General features: G+C 38.1%; 1 protein-coding gene and 1 long non-coding RNA gene across 11 annotated transcripts; both read right to left on the bottom strand.

Annotated features, from left to right (window-relative positions):
- Window positions 1-259: 259 nt before the first annotated feature.
- On the bottom strand, window positions 260-3,515 carry LOC110936956. Of its 10 annotated transcripts, none has more exons than XR_004890403.1 (6): window positions 3,176-3,515; window positions 2,302-2,985; window positions 1,872-2,158; window positions 984-1,746; window positions 840-890; window positions 260-744 (listed from the first exon to the last, which is right to left on the bottom strand). It is a non-coding gene; the product is annotated as an uncharacterized LOC110936956 (long non-coding RNA). The 10 variants fall into 10 exon arrangements; XR_004890402.1 differs by having other exon boundaries at window positions 3,321-3,514; XR_004890408.1 differs by having other exon boundaries at window positions 1,872-1,931; window positions 1,999-2,158; window positions 2,302-3,512.
- A 2,694-nt stretch (window positions 3,516-6,209) lies between these two features.
- On the bottom strand, window positions 6,210-7,631 carry LOC110933746. Its single transcript, XM_022176953.1, has one exon. It carries the CDS (start codon window positions 7,629-7,631, stop codon window positions 6,210-6,212), a length of 1,422 nt encoding a protein of 473 aa, XP_022032645.1.
- Between the last annotated feature and the right edge of the window lie 9,492 nt (window positions 7,632-17,123).

Below are 17,123 nucleotides of genomic sequence, written 5' to 3'. Positions count from 1 at the left end.
GGTAAAGGACAGCGCCTGAAATTTGGGACAAACATAAAGGACAAAACTTGTAATTTACTCTTTTATGTATGTTTTCAGTTCGTCTATGTTTTGACATAAGTTTTGCTCGGAAACGAGTCGGGTCAAATATTTGACGGTAAAAATTCGAATTACTTTAAGTTTCGACGCCGCCGCAACGCAAGGCGGGTCAAAATACTAGTTAATAATAAAACATAAAATTACTTGTTTAAATTTAACTTTACTTTATTAAATATTTAACTAGTTTAATACCCGTCCGTTGGACGGGTTACGTTGATTTATTATATAGTAACAACGTGAATGAATCTATGAACACAAATATTTACTTGTTGCGTTTTACTATTACAACACATTCTGAGTCATTTTGGCCTGAACCCTTTACCAAAATGGGTCATCCCGTCCATTTTTCCGTATACAATAAAGGAGCAGACCCTATTTGATCCACTACTTGAGTGTTAACTTCCTTGAGATCTTTTCTCTCCTTCCTCAAATGAATCTTTTCCAAATGCATCAACCTGCCTAAATATATTTGGGATTTAGGCGAGGCCAGTAGGCTAACACATATTCGTGATTTTAATGAGTGGGTTTGTTGTACAAAGTAAAAAAAAAATTGTAGCCTTAACTGTCTCAAGGTCATGAGGTCCTCACCAAGAGCTCTGCAGTGGATCCCCTACCCAGCTACCATTAACAAAGATTCTTGACTTTGAGATACAACAGATGATATTCCTATAAAAGAATTTGATTAGCTTCAATAAACTTTTTATACATAAAATTAACATTAAAAGGAGAAAATGACCTCAAAAGTTGAAAAATGAAAGAACCTTTAAGATGTGTTTCGCAAGCAATTTTTCTCCAACGGCGGATTACGAACTCTGTGAAAACAAAGGAAAAAAATAGAGAGTATTACCTATTTCTCCAAATTTGTAATTTTTAAACTACCTCAACCAATTTACATTTATACTAACCATGGTGAACGCTTCAAAATCTTGAGCAGAACAGATTAAAAAAAAAGTGAAACCGATTAATGACAGAGGCTTCGTTCAAGTCCTACGCGGGTCTAAAGGTTCCTGGACACCATTTGGTTCTGGTAGATCGTTTGCCACTTGAACCATAACACAAAACAAACATCTACCTGTTCAGCAACTACCAACCCATCAGCAAGAAGTGATGATGTCAGCCACACCTGCAAGCATATTTGGAATGCAGCCATAGGTGTTGCACCCAATATGACGCTAAAAAAACTGCACACCGGACAAATAGCCAAAAAAATCCTAACTAAGTCAATAAGAGCAAATCAAAGTCATTAACCCCCCCCCCCCCCCCAATCATTCGAGTGTTGGCTGGAACCCATGATGCCATATTCTTATTAACACCCATTCCCCGGTTTCCCCTGATATCCATCACCACCACGACCACCACACCTGTTGCCCCCAAAGTCACGTTTGCACACTCTACCGCCGGTGAAGTTTCCACGACCCCTCATTCCTTCATTTCTGAATCCACCGCCCCTTCAAATAGGAAATCTCCCACGCGCTACTGTTTCAAGAAAATTATACCTATATGCTTTAATAATATGTTCTGAATGCTTTTATCTACTATGATCCAAGTTACTCAATATTTCAACCCATTAACTAATCCATTTGCCACATGTAATCTAATTGCATATGTGTTTGTTGGGCGTGTTTCCTCAACAATAGCAATGCATCCATTGATTGCGACTGGCGACGCCTAAAACATTATAAGACACATGTCACAAGAATAACAATAAGTTTGGAGATGAATGAAAATATTCAATAGACAATTTTTTAGCATTTTCTATCTATTGTAACATATAAACAAAAACCGGTGCACACCTGAATCGCCTTTTGAACTGCATCAGGCACCTCAAATTCAACAAATCGAAAACAAAATCCCTGCAAAGTTACAAAAAAAAAAAAAAAACGGTTCAAACGCTTAGAAAAAAATAAAATGGATATGTACCATGTTGTTTCGAACTTGAATGCCATTTGGCGTAATAGGACCAAATTTCTAGAACTCTTTCTCCAACAAAGCAGGTGTAGCATTCATTGGGAGACCCTTGATGTAAACAGAATAGCCATCAACTACCGAATACATGCACTTAGCATTTAAAAAAAGAGCCCTGCAAGTTTAGTCATAAAACTATCATAATTCCAAAAGATAATCTATTAAAGAAGTTCGCATCTTGAATCATAACAATTTATAAAACATATAGAGGCAAGAAAACACATGCAAACTAATCTCACATTAATTTAGAATAATTACCGTAAACAGTAGACGTAATTCTGATACTCGTAATGAACCCGGATTCAGAACATGAGAGCAACTCTGTGGATAAATCTAAGTGGAATTTTCTACAAAAATGACCACTAAACTGTATCTGTTAAATCAATCAATTATTAATTATATTATAAAAAATTAACCTCAAAATCCAAATACCAGATTCAAACACAAAAAGAAACTGCAGATAGAATAGCATGCTTACACCTTTTCAATCAAAATAACACAACACATCAAACATAACTTCAAAAGTTTAAACAAATGAATTAACTTTGGCTGATTTCAAAGTGCTTCTCAAAATTTACTACTTAAAACATGAGTCCTTGTAGCCTTAGCCCGTTCTGTGTGTTGTATTCATAAGTGACAGAAACAAAAAGAAACATATTATCCCCCATTTTAGTTTAAACATGATCAATACCGATGAACTAAAGATTGAAAGGTACAAACTTTCATATGGTATAGTGTGGGATATACCTTTCGATTGGGAAGCTCGTGAGAGGGCCATCAAAGGGTATCTTACCAGTTACCACAAAGATTATTATTAGAAACATCACTACAGCAATCAAAATTTTCAGATTCACCATCTTTATATGAATACTTAATGCTTACAAAACACCTCCCAATGTTGTCACATGTTCTTTTCGTGCCTAAGGATTCTTCTTCATCATCCTAACCAAAAAATCAACTACAGTCAGTACATTGAACAACAAAATTAACGCTGAAAAAAAACAGTTATAAATTTAAACTTTCAACATACTTGACATATATGAATGTTTATTGAGCAAATTAATAGAATAGACCAGAGCATAATTAGGGCAAATTGATTTAGGGCAGAAACTATTTATGATAGAAAAATTACCTTCAACACTTCCATCAAGTAATTAACAGAACGGATTTAAGAAGATATTATCGAAGGATTCAATTAGAAGAAACTAATCAGATTTCAGAAGTTTGTTCGAGGGAATCAATCAAGTGAGCAATAAATAGGATTATAGACACATTACCTTCAAAACTTCAAATCAATATTTACCCATAAATCACGATTGAAGGTACGGCGTTTTTGATTCAGGGGTTTACATTATATAAGGCTGCTCGGCAACTGCTTTCTACCCACGTCCCAATTTTATAGCAACCGTGCCTAGTGGAGAAAATGGGCCGCAAACCATGGGAGAGTGAACTGCCACCATAACAGTTATTTTTAGGAGTTTAAGTGGCTGAGATTTAATCTCAGCCAAATCCAATGGTGAAGATTGAGTTAAGGGTTGGTTAGACTTAATGGGTTCCATATATATATAATATATATAATTGCTTTATTCTTGTTTACATCATGGGCATGAGGCCCAAACAAATCTTGTTAGTTGTAACCCATACATAGATATAGTAAATGGACAAGTCTGGATTTTCTAGATGGACCTTACATATAGCGTGCTCCAATAACGACTAACGAGCACTCCATATGATAGCCCATACTCTCCATATGCTCTGATCTCTATGTCCTATTGGGCTTGTATTCAGGAAGTAGGAAGCTTCTTAGTTTTCATTATTAGTATATATCAAAGAAAAATAATAACAAGAGTAAGACACCGTTAAACTAACATTAATATTAGTAGTATTAGTAATTCGTATTAGTATTAGTATTAGAATTAGTTATTAGTATTAGTATAGTACTAGTGGGGTGTCCGCACGATACGACGGGGAACACAACATTTAGGTTGGTAATTTTAGGGATCTACATGGTGCCATTCGATTTTGTTTTGGGCGATAACCAAAAGCAACTCAGGTCGAGTCAAGTAACGGGTAACTTCTAAAAACGTGAAAAAAAACCTTAGAATACCAAAACATGTATACCAAGTAACGGATCAAAATGTTTAAAATTTTTATATTTTTTTATATTAACGGGTGACATAAATAACTTCTACAAGATCATTTTACAAAATTACCTTACAATATCAAAATTATCCTACAAGATCATTTGTAGGGTAATTTTGATAATTACTCTACGAGTAAATAATTACGAAAATGCCACCGCGTTTTTTCAGAAAAATCTTCAGTTCATACGTTTTATACGTTAAAAGTATTTGTATTTGATTTTTTGTCTTACCTTTTTCTCAGTACACAAGTTATAAAGTATACCACTTAGATTATCTAAGGATTGTTACACACTTGTAGATGAACTTTCTCTCAATAGTTGCATTCGGCTACATCAAACGTAATTTTCACACACGTTCAAGTTAATCATGACATTATTTTTTAAAGACGACTGATATATTAACGCTCGCTGACTAGCAAGTAACTAGCCGAAAGGAAAACCTGGGGTTTTGTAACCACTTCACCCATTTAATATTACAGTTATTGTTTCTATTAAAGAGCCATAAAAAAGAATACTCTATGAGGCCATAAAAATGATTAATCTTTGAAATTGAATACATTGAAACAAGTCTTCATTCTTGAATTTTTAAATAACGAGTAAATTGCCACAATCATCCCTGAGGTTTAGGTCTGTTTGTCAGTGTCAGTCAAAATGACTTTTTTTGTGTCAAATAGCCCTTCACCTTTTGGCATTTTTTGCCATTTTTATCCAAACAACTAACTTAGTTTATTTTTTCTATTAAGTTAAAGGATATTTTGATGAAACTGGCAAATATAAAACCTCAGAGACGATTTTGGCAATTTACTTAAATACTTTTTAATTTCTTTTATTTAATTAATTTTGTCACATATATATAAACAGAATATACATGCAGTTCTTATAAAAAAAATAATAGTTTTGTCACTTAATTTTTATAAATTTTTATCCAACCATTAACTCAGTTATTTTTTCTATTAATGTGACGGATCTTTTAAATTTTATAAAGTAAGACAAAAATTAATTTCCAATTTTTTTGAGTAAATTGCCAAAATCGTCCCTGAGGTTTAGGCATGTTTGCTAGTTTCATCCAAAATGATTTTTTTGTGCCAAATTGTCATTCACTTTTGGCATTTTTTGTCATTTTCATCCAAACCACTAATTTATTTTACTTTTTCAGTTAAGTTGAAAGATATTTTGATGAAACTGGCAAATATAAAAACTCAGGGACGATTTTGGCAATTTACTCAAACTCTTTCTAATTTCTTTTATAAATTAATTTTGTCACATATATATAAAACAAAATATACATGCAGTTTTTATAAAAAAAAAAATAATGTATTGTCACATAATTTTTATAAATTTTATCTAAACCACTAACTCACTTTATTTTTAATTTTTTTTTTGTTGAGGTGAAGGATGTTTTTAAATTTTGTAAGTTAGAATAGAAATTAATTTCCTGTTTTTTATATAGTTCCTAGTGACCAACTAAAGTTTTTTTGTAAATGACCAAATGACCTTTATACTAGTTTATGTTATGGAAGTTTAAATGTTCAATATTTTTTTGAAAGGAGAACTTCATTAAAAAACACCAAACCCGAAAACCAGGCCGGGCAAAACAAACAAGGAAACTACATATTCACAAACTTACACCAATCTACCCAACTAACCATGCCTTTCTTGCACCTATGCTTATACCAAAGAAAACTAACAGATCGAACATCGCTAAAAAGCTCCTCAACGCTACTTCTCTTGCCGTTGAAACGAAGATTATTCCTTGCCTTCCACAATAACCAACACGCCGTATAGATGATCCCTTGCAACGCTTTTCTCTCAGACTCCTTTCTGGCCCCTATATTATGCAACTCTACCAAATCTCGAAAAGAGAACACAAAAAAGTTCCAAACCCGACACCAAAGTGTAATCTTCTCCCATAGACTCAACGCAAACTGGCATGAAGAGAACAAATGAGAAACCGAGTCCAGCCCCGAGTTACAGAAGCAACACTCAGAGTCCAGAATCACAACACCCCTTGTAGCTAAGGCTTCTATAGTAGGGTCCGATCCATCTCCGCTTGCCAAACAAAAATATTGCACTTCAAAGGAACCCAACTACACCAGTCAAAGACATACCGACTACTAAAATCCTTTGTGTTATCTATAAGATTTTTGACAACAGAAACGGAGAAAGAATCTGCCCTGCTTCCCGCCCAGACCCACGTATCCCCACGATTAGAACAAGAAACAGAACCCAACGCCGAGGACAAATCCTCCCATTCCTTACATTCATCTGCCGAATCCAAATCGTGTCTCCAAAGCCACAATCCTTCACCGTCAAGTCTATCCCGAACACTACAGTTTTTCACCACCTCTAAGTGAAATAAGGACGGGAATTTATTCTTAAGCGGAACATCGAATAACCACGGGTCAAGCCAAAATAAAATATTCTCTCCCGATCCAAGCACCCCTCTAAACAAATTCCGAACCTGAATATTACCCACCACCGGCCTTTTTAACACCGATACAATACTACACCACACTCCCCCAAACGACTTCCGACTCGGGAAGAAGTCCCAATTGGAACCACCCGAATGAATGGCACTTATCACTTTAACCCAAAGATTATCCTTATCTGTCATAAATCTCCAACCCCACTTAGAAAGCAAGGCAATGTTAACCTCTTTAAGATTACGAATACCAATCCCTCCCATTTTTTTCGGGGACGCCACCCTATCCCAAGGAACCCAATGAAGTTTTTTGACAGAAGACGAACCTCCCCAAAGAAACTTTCTGGTAATGCCTTCTAAATCCTCCACAACTTTGGCCGGAGCACGGTAAAGCGAAAAGAAGTACGATGGGAGGCTCTCGAGAACGGATCGAATCAACATGACTCGTCCACCTATATTAAGAACTGACGCTTTCCATAACGACAACCGCTTCTCGAAGATATCATACACCGGCCTCCAACTAGCTATCCGATTCATATTCGCCCCAACCATCAATCCTAAGTACTTAAAAGGGAACACTTCCGCTCTACACCCGATTAACCTTGCCATCTCGTCAATATCGTTCAAATTCACCCCAAGCCCGAAGATATTTGATTTACCAAAATTAATAAAGAGCCCCGAGCACGCATGAAAACACTTCAAGATTCTAACCATGTTGAGAACAATATCCCTATCCCACTCCCCAAGAATAATAGCATCATCAGCGAAAAACAAGTGAGAAATCGAAGGCCCATCGAAAGGTAAATCAATACCTTTAACTAAACCCAACTCCCTGGCCCTAACAATCATACACGAAAGAGCTTCCATAACAATAACAAACAAGAATGGAGAAATCAGGTCCCCTTGTCTCATTCCTTTGTTGCACTTAAACTCGAAGGTGGGAGCTCCATTAACCAAAACCGACGCTCTAGCCGACGACAGAATACCTTTGATCCACGTACACCACTTTGTCGAAAAACCCATTTGAGACAAGATGTCCACCATAAAATTCCAATTAATGTTATCATACGCCTTCTCGAAATCAATCTTCAAGAAAAACGCCTTTTTCGCCAACGGCTATACCTTAATAAATATGGACACATTGTCGGGTGTACGCCTACACCCGCGTGTCAAGGTCATGGCCATTTCATGAATGATGCCAAGGATATCCGGGACATGGTCATTAAACTCCCAAAGGCGTAAAACAAACAAAACCAATTTTTTAAACGGGTCACATTGATAATACCCAACTACTAATGAGTTAGGGTCAATTGCCCGACCAAGCGATATTTTATATACCGTACCCCAAGCCCGTATAAGGGAAAATAAGTTAAAAGTATTTACCTGAGCAAGTACAAACCACAACAAGCAAGTACAAGTATCTTTTACTGGGTCTCCTATTCTAGAACGAAGGTTTATAATAACCTATTAGAATCCTAATGGGTCTTTAATTTAGCCTAAGCTTAGACCGGTTAGTTTCAAGGAATAAATACGGTTTTATCGCATGAAAGGCGAAAACCGGAAAGGAATGTGATTTAGACCCAACAAGTTTGGAGACTTGTATAATATGGGTAAACTAAACACATTCTGGATTTTGAGACAAAGATGATATGGTTTGACCCGTTTCGGCTTATATGCGTAAACTAGTTACCTAAGCCGATCCGAACGCGAAAGTGCGTGACGGGTAACCATATAAATCATATACAAGTTTCCTGAGGTTATATGCACCAAATATGTTGTAATATCAGTAAGATATGTCCTATTATGCCCAAAATAATTTTAAGCTCAAACTACGCCTCATAAGGGCATTTTGGTCATTTAAAAGGGTATAAAAGAATTAAACTAGCAATCTGAGTTATATATCTGAATAAATCAGTAAATATACTTAGTTAACTATGTTATAACAGTATAGTATCAAATATATGTGAATTTCATTAATTATAACCATCTTATGCACCGAAAGGGCATTGTGGTAATTTCACATAAGCCAAAAAGGTCAAAACTGGAAACCTGAGTTTGAAACCTTAGTTTACTGTTATAATATAAAATTTTACTAAATATTTCAGTAGGTATCAACTCTTATGTATATAAACTCGTTTTGATCCATACTATGTCGTAAAAATGCCTAAAAAGGCGATTTAGAGCCAATTCCGGGTTTTGAAAGAAAAGCTGATATTTTTATAATTCAAAATAATATGTTTAACATAATAAATCAGTAGAAAAAGGTTTGAGGTCAAAAGGATTTATAAAACTCATTTTATAGCCTAAAAGGGCATAACCGGCAATAACCGAAATAAGCTTAGAACTCTAAGTTATGTTCAGCCTAAAAATAAATAAAAATCTCTAGAAATCCCAAAATATTATTATATATCAGTGGGTATAAAGTTTGATATAAAAATTTGGGTTTAGATAGGCTACATGCTAATTATGCTATTTAATTACTAAGAAAGCTTCTAATTACGCTAATGAGCATAACTCTCAATCCAGACCTCAAACTGATGTCAAATTCTAGGTACAAGTTTACAATTCAGTAACTAAGATGTCTACCCTTTTATAGTTCCAAAAATCACACTTTATGGACATTTGGGCATAATGGTCAACATATGGGCATTTAACGGAAACTTGCATAATAATTAGACAACTAGTGAACCAAGCCGTATAATCACAGAGGGTTATACTAACATGTAACTAGGTCCAAAAGAAGCTCTAAGGCAATCCTAAACTTGACTAAAACGGGTCAGAACTGAAAGTCAAAGCGAAAGTCAAACTATGCGACTTTCGGTTCCAAACCGGGTCTAAACAGAAAATTGTCGAGTTGAACATGTTGGGACCTGTTCTTACATTAGTCACCAAGTTATATTAATGATTAAACAGGTTGCATGTATCCTACATTTCTAATTATAAGTTAATTTGGATTTAAGCATTCTGTTGACTTTTTAAAGTAAGCTTTGACTCGACAATTATCATGGTTAGAGTGGGAATCTGGAAATACCCTTTTAAGGGTTTGTTACCCACATAATTACCTACTTAAAAGTATTTTTAATTCGAGATATTACTGAGTAATTATAGACTAATCTCGAAGTCAAACCTTAACTACGACGGTTTGACTTTTAGCTAATTAACTAAGCTAAACTTAATTATGAATGGTTAGGATTACTTACAAAGATCCTAAATAGGATTAGGAACTTAAGAGGAACTTGTTTGCTGTCTAGAGAAGCTCCAGAGAGTGCCTTAAGTGCAATGTGAATGAACAAGGAAAAATGGTCACAACTCAAGTCCTTTTATAGTGAACAAAGGAGCTCAAGATCACGCCAAGGTAGTCTAGGATAGTTACAAGATCATCCCAGATGTCCCTATGTGGCTAAATACTGCCTAGCAAGTCCCTTGTTTCGAAAACCATCTCAATAAGGCGGTGCAACAGGCTGAACAGGCAGCTGTCCATTTCCTGCTGCCAGCGACAGGCTTACGGACCGTAAGCCTAAGTCCTTGCGATCCGTATGCTCCTCTTGCGGACCGTATGCTTGAACTGTTGCGGTCCGTAACCGACCTTTGCTGAAATCTCCCAGACATGCACCTTACGGACCGTAAGCTTAAAGCCATACGGTCCGTAACCGATGGCCAGAAGCCAAAAATTTTACAAACTTCCAAGTATTGACTATGCAACTTACAAGTCCGAATTCACATGCTATCCTTTTCAGTTGTGGGTCCTTTAGCTCAGCCATTGCATGCTTGCAAGTTCCTTACTTGCTTTTGGATCCATGTGAGAGTTTAAAGTGACGGAAATTACAAGAACAAGTCTTGGATTCCCATAATAGTTGAACAGGTTTAATTAACCACTTCCAACTCCCATTAGACTAGGATTTAAATCAGTATTTTAGTAGTAACATTCCTATTAACCCAATTTCCATATAAAGGATGGAAATTTTATTTATTTATTTGGAAAACAACCGGTTAATATATAAGATGTTTATCCAACGATTTAAGGATCTTGGGATTTATAAATTTGGGTTGCTCAGAGGTGTTTTAATAACATGTCACCCTTTGGGTCGTTCAGAGGTATTTTAATAACATAACACCCTTTTTAAATCCTACCATACATCTTTATTTGATCCGGGTTCCTGACACGTTTGTCCCACATGACACGTGTCTTTATTTTATTGGGCAGGAATTTTTGAGGTGTTACATCCTCACCCCCTTAAAAGAAATCTCGACCTCGAGATTTATTGAAACAATTGAGGATATTTTTCTTTCATTGTGGAATCTAACTCCCACGTATAATCGGGACCTCTGCGGGCATCCCATTTGACCTTGACAATAGGCACATACTTCCTTTGAAGCTTCTTTACCTGTCGATCTTCAATCGACACAGGTTTTTCCACAAATTTCAAGCTCTCATCTATGAGCACATCTGTGTGTGGTATGACAAGCGATTTATCAGCTAGACATTTCTTCAGATTGCAGATGTGGAACACATTGTGAATACCACTGAGCTCTTCAGGTAGGTTTAACTTATAAGCCACTGACCCAACACATTCGATGATCTCGAATGGTCCTATGTACCTCGGGCTTAACTTACCTTTCTTACCAAATCGCATCACCCCCTTCCAGGGTGATACTTTGAGCAAAACTTTATCACCAACCTCAAACTTGAGGGGTTTTCGCCTTTTATCAGCATAGCTCTTCTGCCTATCCCGGGCAGCTTTCAAGCGGTCACGAATTTGGACAATCTTATCCGTCGTTTCAAAGACTAGATCGGGACCTGATAATTGAGTGTCTCCTACTTCTGCCCAACAAATGGGCGTTCTGCACTTCCTACCATATAATGCCTCAAAAGGCGCAGCCTGAATGCTGGTATGATAGCTATTGTTGTAGGAGAACTCGACCAAAGGTAGGTGCCTATCCCAGCTACCTTCTAAATCAATCACACATGCACGCAGCATGTCTTCCAAAGTCTGGATGGTACGCTAACTCTGCCCATCCGTCTGAGGATGGTATGCCGTACTAAAGTTCAATTGCGTGCCTAGAGACTATTGGAAACTTTTCCAAAAATGCGAAGTGTATCTAGTATCCCTATCAGAGATAATAGACACTGGTACCCCATGCAGGGATACGATTTTATCAACATACAGTTGGGCCAACATGTCCGAACTGTAAGTCTCCTTAATGGGTAGGAAATGTGCTGACTTAGTCAGTCTATTAACTATCACCCAAATAGTGTCATTTCCCTTCTGTGTCTTAGGCAACTTGGTGATGAAATCCATCGTCACCATTTCCCATTTCCAAGTGGGAATTTCAGGCTGTTGTAGCAAACCTGACGGCTTCTGATGCTCAGCCTTGACTTGAGCACACGTCAGACATTTGGCTACATGGGTAGCTATAGACTTCTTCAAGCCTATCCACCAATAATTTGCCTTCACATCCTGGTACATCTTATCCGCTCCAGGATGAACGGAATATCTGGAACTGTGGGCTTCCTGAAGGATAACGTCTCGAAGTCCTCCATAAACAGGAACCCATATTCTTCCATTTAACCTCAGGATTCCGTCCTTGCCGTAGGATAACTGTTCTTCAGTTACTCCTAGATTTTCATTAGGATAGTTAGCTTCTGACACAGCTTCCTTCTGTGCAGCTAACAACCTTTCATTCAGACTATTCTTGATTTCAATGCTCTTGGCATTGATTCTTATTGGCTTCACTCTTTCTTTTCTGCTCAAGGCATCTGCGACTACATTGGCCTTGCCTGGATGGTATCTTATTTCACAATCATAATCGTTCAGAGTTTCCATCCAGCGTCGTTGCCTCATGTTCAAATCCTTCTAATTGAACAGATGCTGAAGGCTTTTGTTATCAGAATAGATCACACACTTAGTTCCATACAGGTAATGCCTCCAAAGCTTAAGTGTGAATACAACGGCACCCAACTCCTAGTCATGGGTGGTGTAGTTCTTCTCGTGCACCTTTAGCTGTCGTGAAGCATAGGCAAATACCTTACCTTTTTTGCATTAAGATACAACCCATCCCGGTGTGTGACGCATCACAGTAAACTACAAACTCTTCAATTCCTTCAGGTAATGTCAACACTGGTGCGTTACTTAACTTTTGCTTCAAAATGTCGAATGACTCTTGCTGCTTGGCCCCCAATTGAACTTGCTATTCTTGCGAGTCAGCAAAGTCAGGGGTGCTGCAATCCTTGAGAAATTTTCAATAAAGCGTCTGTAGTATCCTGCTAGTCCTAGGAAACTGTGAATCTCCGTAGGCGTCTTTGGCTCCTGCCAATTCATGACAGCTTCAACCATAGCGGGATCCACTTGGATACCACGCTTACTCACAACATGTCCAAGAAATTGGACTTCTCGAAGCCAAAACTCGCATTTAGAAAATTTGGCATAGAGCTTTTCTTGATGTAGCAACTTCAGAATACATCGAAGATGTTTCTCATGGTCAACTTGACTCTTCGAGTAGATGAGAATGTCGTCGATAAAGACGATGACAAATTTATCTAGATAAGGCTTGCAGACGCGATTCATGAGATCCATGAATGCGGCAGGTGCGTTAGTGAGCCCAAAAGGCATCACTAAGAACTCGTAATGACCGTAACGAGTCCTAAACACTGTTTTGTGTACATCTTCATCCTTGACCTTCAATTGATGGTAGCCTGACCTTAGATCAATCTTGGAGAAGTAGCTCGCTCCTTGAAGCTGGTCGAACAGGTCGTCGATCCTGGGCAAAGGATACCTATTCTTTATAGTGACCTTATTAAGCTCACGGTAATCGATGCACAAACGCATCGAACCATCTTTCTTCTTGACGAACAAGATTGGCGCTCCCCATGGAGACGAACTAGGTCTAATAAAACCTTTGGCTAGCAGATCATCTAGCTGCGTCCTCAATTCCTTCATCTCTGTTGGTGCTAGTCTATAGGGCGCTCTTGCAATAGGTGCAGCTCTTGGAATGATGTCAATTTTGAGCTCTACTTGTCTATCTGGTGGCAAACCAGGTAGTTCTTCTGGGAAAACTTCGGGGTAGTCAGAAATGACCGGAATATCTTCTATCTTGGGTTTCTCCTCACCAATGGATACCTGTGCCATATAAATGACACAACCCTTCTTCAAACATCTGGATACCTTTAGCATAGTCACTTGCTCAGGCAATCCATGCTGAGTATCTCCTTGAATGGTAAGTGGTTCACCAGACAGAGTCTTGATCACCACTTGTTTCTTGTTGCACACTATTTGAGCTTGGTTACGCGATAACCAATCCATGCCGTATACTACATCGAAACCGGCTAACTTAAAGGGTAATAAGGACAGAGGAAAAGAGTGGTTCCTAATGGATATGACACATCCATCTAACACAGTCGAAACTGTTTCCATGGTTCCATCAGCTAATTCCACCTCATATTTCACACTTAAGGCTTTAACAGGTAATCTTAACAACTCACAAAACTTATTATCTATAAAGGATTTATCTGCTCCAGAATCAAACAATACTCTTGCGAAAATATCATTAATGAGAAACGTACCGGTTATGACGTTGTCGTTCTGGATGGCCGCCTGAACATTCATTTGAAAGACCCTGGCGTTGGTCTTCTTCCCTTCCTCAGCTTTCTTCGCCAGTTTTGGGCAGTTGGTCTTAATATGCCCTTTTTCGTTGCAACTATAACAAGTTGCATCCTTCAGCTTCTTGCATTCAAGGGTCCTGTGCTCAGAGGACTTGCAAATCCCACATGCCTTCGGCTGGGATTGGGATTTCTGCTCATACCTGCACCTCCCGAAATGGTGCTTCTTGCAAATCTTGCACTTGGGCCTATCCCCCGATTGATGCCCATCTTTCTTGGTCTCAGACTCCTTCTTGTGGTCACGGTTCCCCCTATGCTTCTTGCTCGACCGACGTGAATTATCATCTTCACGTTTCCTCTTCTCTGTGTCAGCATTTCTCAATGATCTCTGTCTCACTACATCCAGAGTGAGGGACAGAGATATATCAGCTATGGATCTGAAAGTAGCGGGCCGAGAGGCCTTCACGCTAGCTTTGATTTCTGAGGGCCAAACCCCCAATGAAACGTGCGATCCTCTTGGGTTCCGGGGTCACAAGGTACGGAACCAATCTTGCAGGGTGTTGAAACTTGTGAGATAAGCCTGGCAATCCAGGTTCTTCAAGACCAGCGATAGGAAATCAGATTCTATCTTTTCAACCTCATGCCAAGGGCAGTAGTTTTCTTTGATAAGAGCAACAAATTGCTCCCAAGACATGTTGTACAAAGCAACTTTTCCAGAGGCTTGGATCAATGACCTCCACCACGCTAGGGCTTCACCCTGAAATGAATGGGATGCAAACTTTACCATGTCCCTTTCAGCACACCCACTAATTGTCAGGGCCCCCGACCCGGTTTGACCCGTTTCAGGAGCCGCGGGACAGAAATCCTGTGATATTTATTTATGTGATTTTAGCAGCGGAAATTTTAACATCAGGATCGTTGTAAAGCTAAAACTTTTCCCGATTATTTTATTTCACAATTTGGGATAAACCCCGATAATTTACAATACATAAGTTTTAGTGATAAATCCTTATTTCAAAACATATTTCTTTATTTTATACTGAGCCACTATTTTAAGCTTGAAATGCTCCTCAGCACTTTTCCTGATTTACAGTAGATCACCTGAAACATGTTTGAAAAAGGTTTTGTCAGCGGGGAAATACTGAGTGAATCATTCTATTTACTGAAAACGACACATTTGTTATAATTTACAGTATCAAGAGTTTTTACATATGTTTATTATCAACCAACTTTCAAGAATAGGTATTTGTCACAGGCCAGCTCTGTGACAGTGGTCATATCACCATTGGCTGTCCCAATGAGTGACGTATATCACTTTAGGCTCGCCCACCTAATGTGAAGGAAACAATAATAATAATATTGTGCACAATACCCCACATACCGGCTGTAATTTAGTGATTACATAAACTTAATCATTGTAATTATAACTTTGAAAAATGATTTGGAGTATTGTAAAATAGTTGATAAAAAGAGAATGACTCACATTGCAGATTTAGTATGGATAAAATATGATTTAGCCCTGTTAACCTAATTTCAACAATAATGCACACAAAACAGGGTTAGTGATCAATACAGCAGTTACGATAACTCACAAGATCAAATTCTCACAATGAACGACAAAGTGCGATACTTAAACTCATTCATCGAATTAACGACGAACGACAAAGTATAACCCTAATGTGGGCAGCACTTAAACATTCTTTGGATATATTGATCTCGGAAAATGAATCGTAATAGCGATCGAGTAATTACCCTGTTCCGCGGCAGCAATTCGATAACAGTGTGTGTGTTTAATTGTAGTAAAACGACCTTAACTCGACGTACAGACAACGATTTTACGTCGTTTCAACTCCCAGATTCAAGTCCCAAGGCCCTCTATTTATACTGAAAATTGGCTTCTCCCGCGTGTCGCGGCAGAATTCGGGGAACCTCCCGCGTATCGCCTGGGATGCCAACTTAGGGTAGGGTAGGTTTCGTGTCCAGTAGCTTGGGTGAGTTGACAGTTTTATTAAATTCAATTCAGACAACGAATAATAAGGATAATATCGATTAGGGTTTAACCCCCCCCCCCTAAGGTTTAGGGGCCTTGATCCTGATTCCGATTGTTCCGAAAATTTTAGGGTAAGTGCAGAATTACTTGGGTGTCTCAATTAGGGTTTCCTTATTGAGTAATTATTATTCTAATTACGGATTTTAATGAGAGTTGTTACATCCTCCTCACCTTAAGAAAAATCTCGTCCTCGAGATTTACTGAAATAGATGAGGGTATTTCCGCTTCATTTCTGACTCTAGCTCCCAAGTATATTCAGCTCCTCTCTTTGAATTCCATTTGACTTTCACCAATACTAGTCGCTTGTGTTTGAGAAACTTGACTTTTCGATCTTCTATTTGTAAAGGTTTCTCTATGAATTTCAGCTTTTCGTTTACCTCTACATCTTGAAGAGGTACTACTAGGGATTCGTCTGATAGACATTTCTTGAGATTGGATACATGAAATACATCATGTACTCCAGCTAATTCTTCTGGTAGTTGTAAGCGATAAGCAACTGGTCTGATTTGTTGAATCACTGGGAATGGTCCAACATATCTGGGACTCAGTTTTCCTTTCTTACCGAATCGTACTACTCCTTTCCAAGGAGATACTTTCAAAAGTACTTTGTCTCCTATCTGGAATTCGAGTGGCTTGCGACGATTGTCTGCATAGCTTTTCTGGCGATCTCTGGCTGTTTTCAATCTTTCCTTGATTTGAGTTATCTTGTCTGTGGTTTCTTGCACAATTTCCGGACCTGATAATTGACTTTCTCCTATTTCCGCCCAACATACGGGTGTTCTGCACTTGCGTCCATACAGTGCTTCGAATGGAGCGGCTTCGATACTTGAGTGATAACTATTGTTATATGAGAATTCAATTAATGGTA

Source organism: Helianthus annuus, chromosome 4 (assembly GCF_002127325.2).
Source record: "Helianthus annuus cultivar XRQ/B chromosome 4, HanXRQr2.0-SUNRISE, whole genome shotgun sequence".
Lineage (NCBI taxonomy): Eukaryota > Viridiplantae > Streptophyta > Magnoliopsida > Asterales > Asteraceae > Helianthus > Helianthus annuus.
This window is presented reverse-complemented; position numbering and strand designations above follow the sequence as displayed.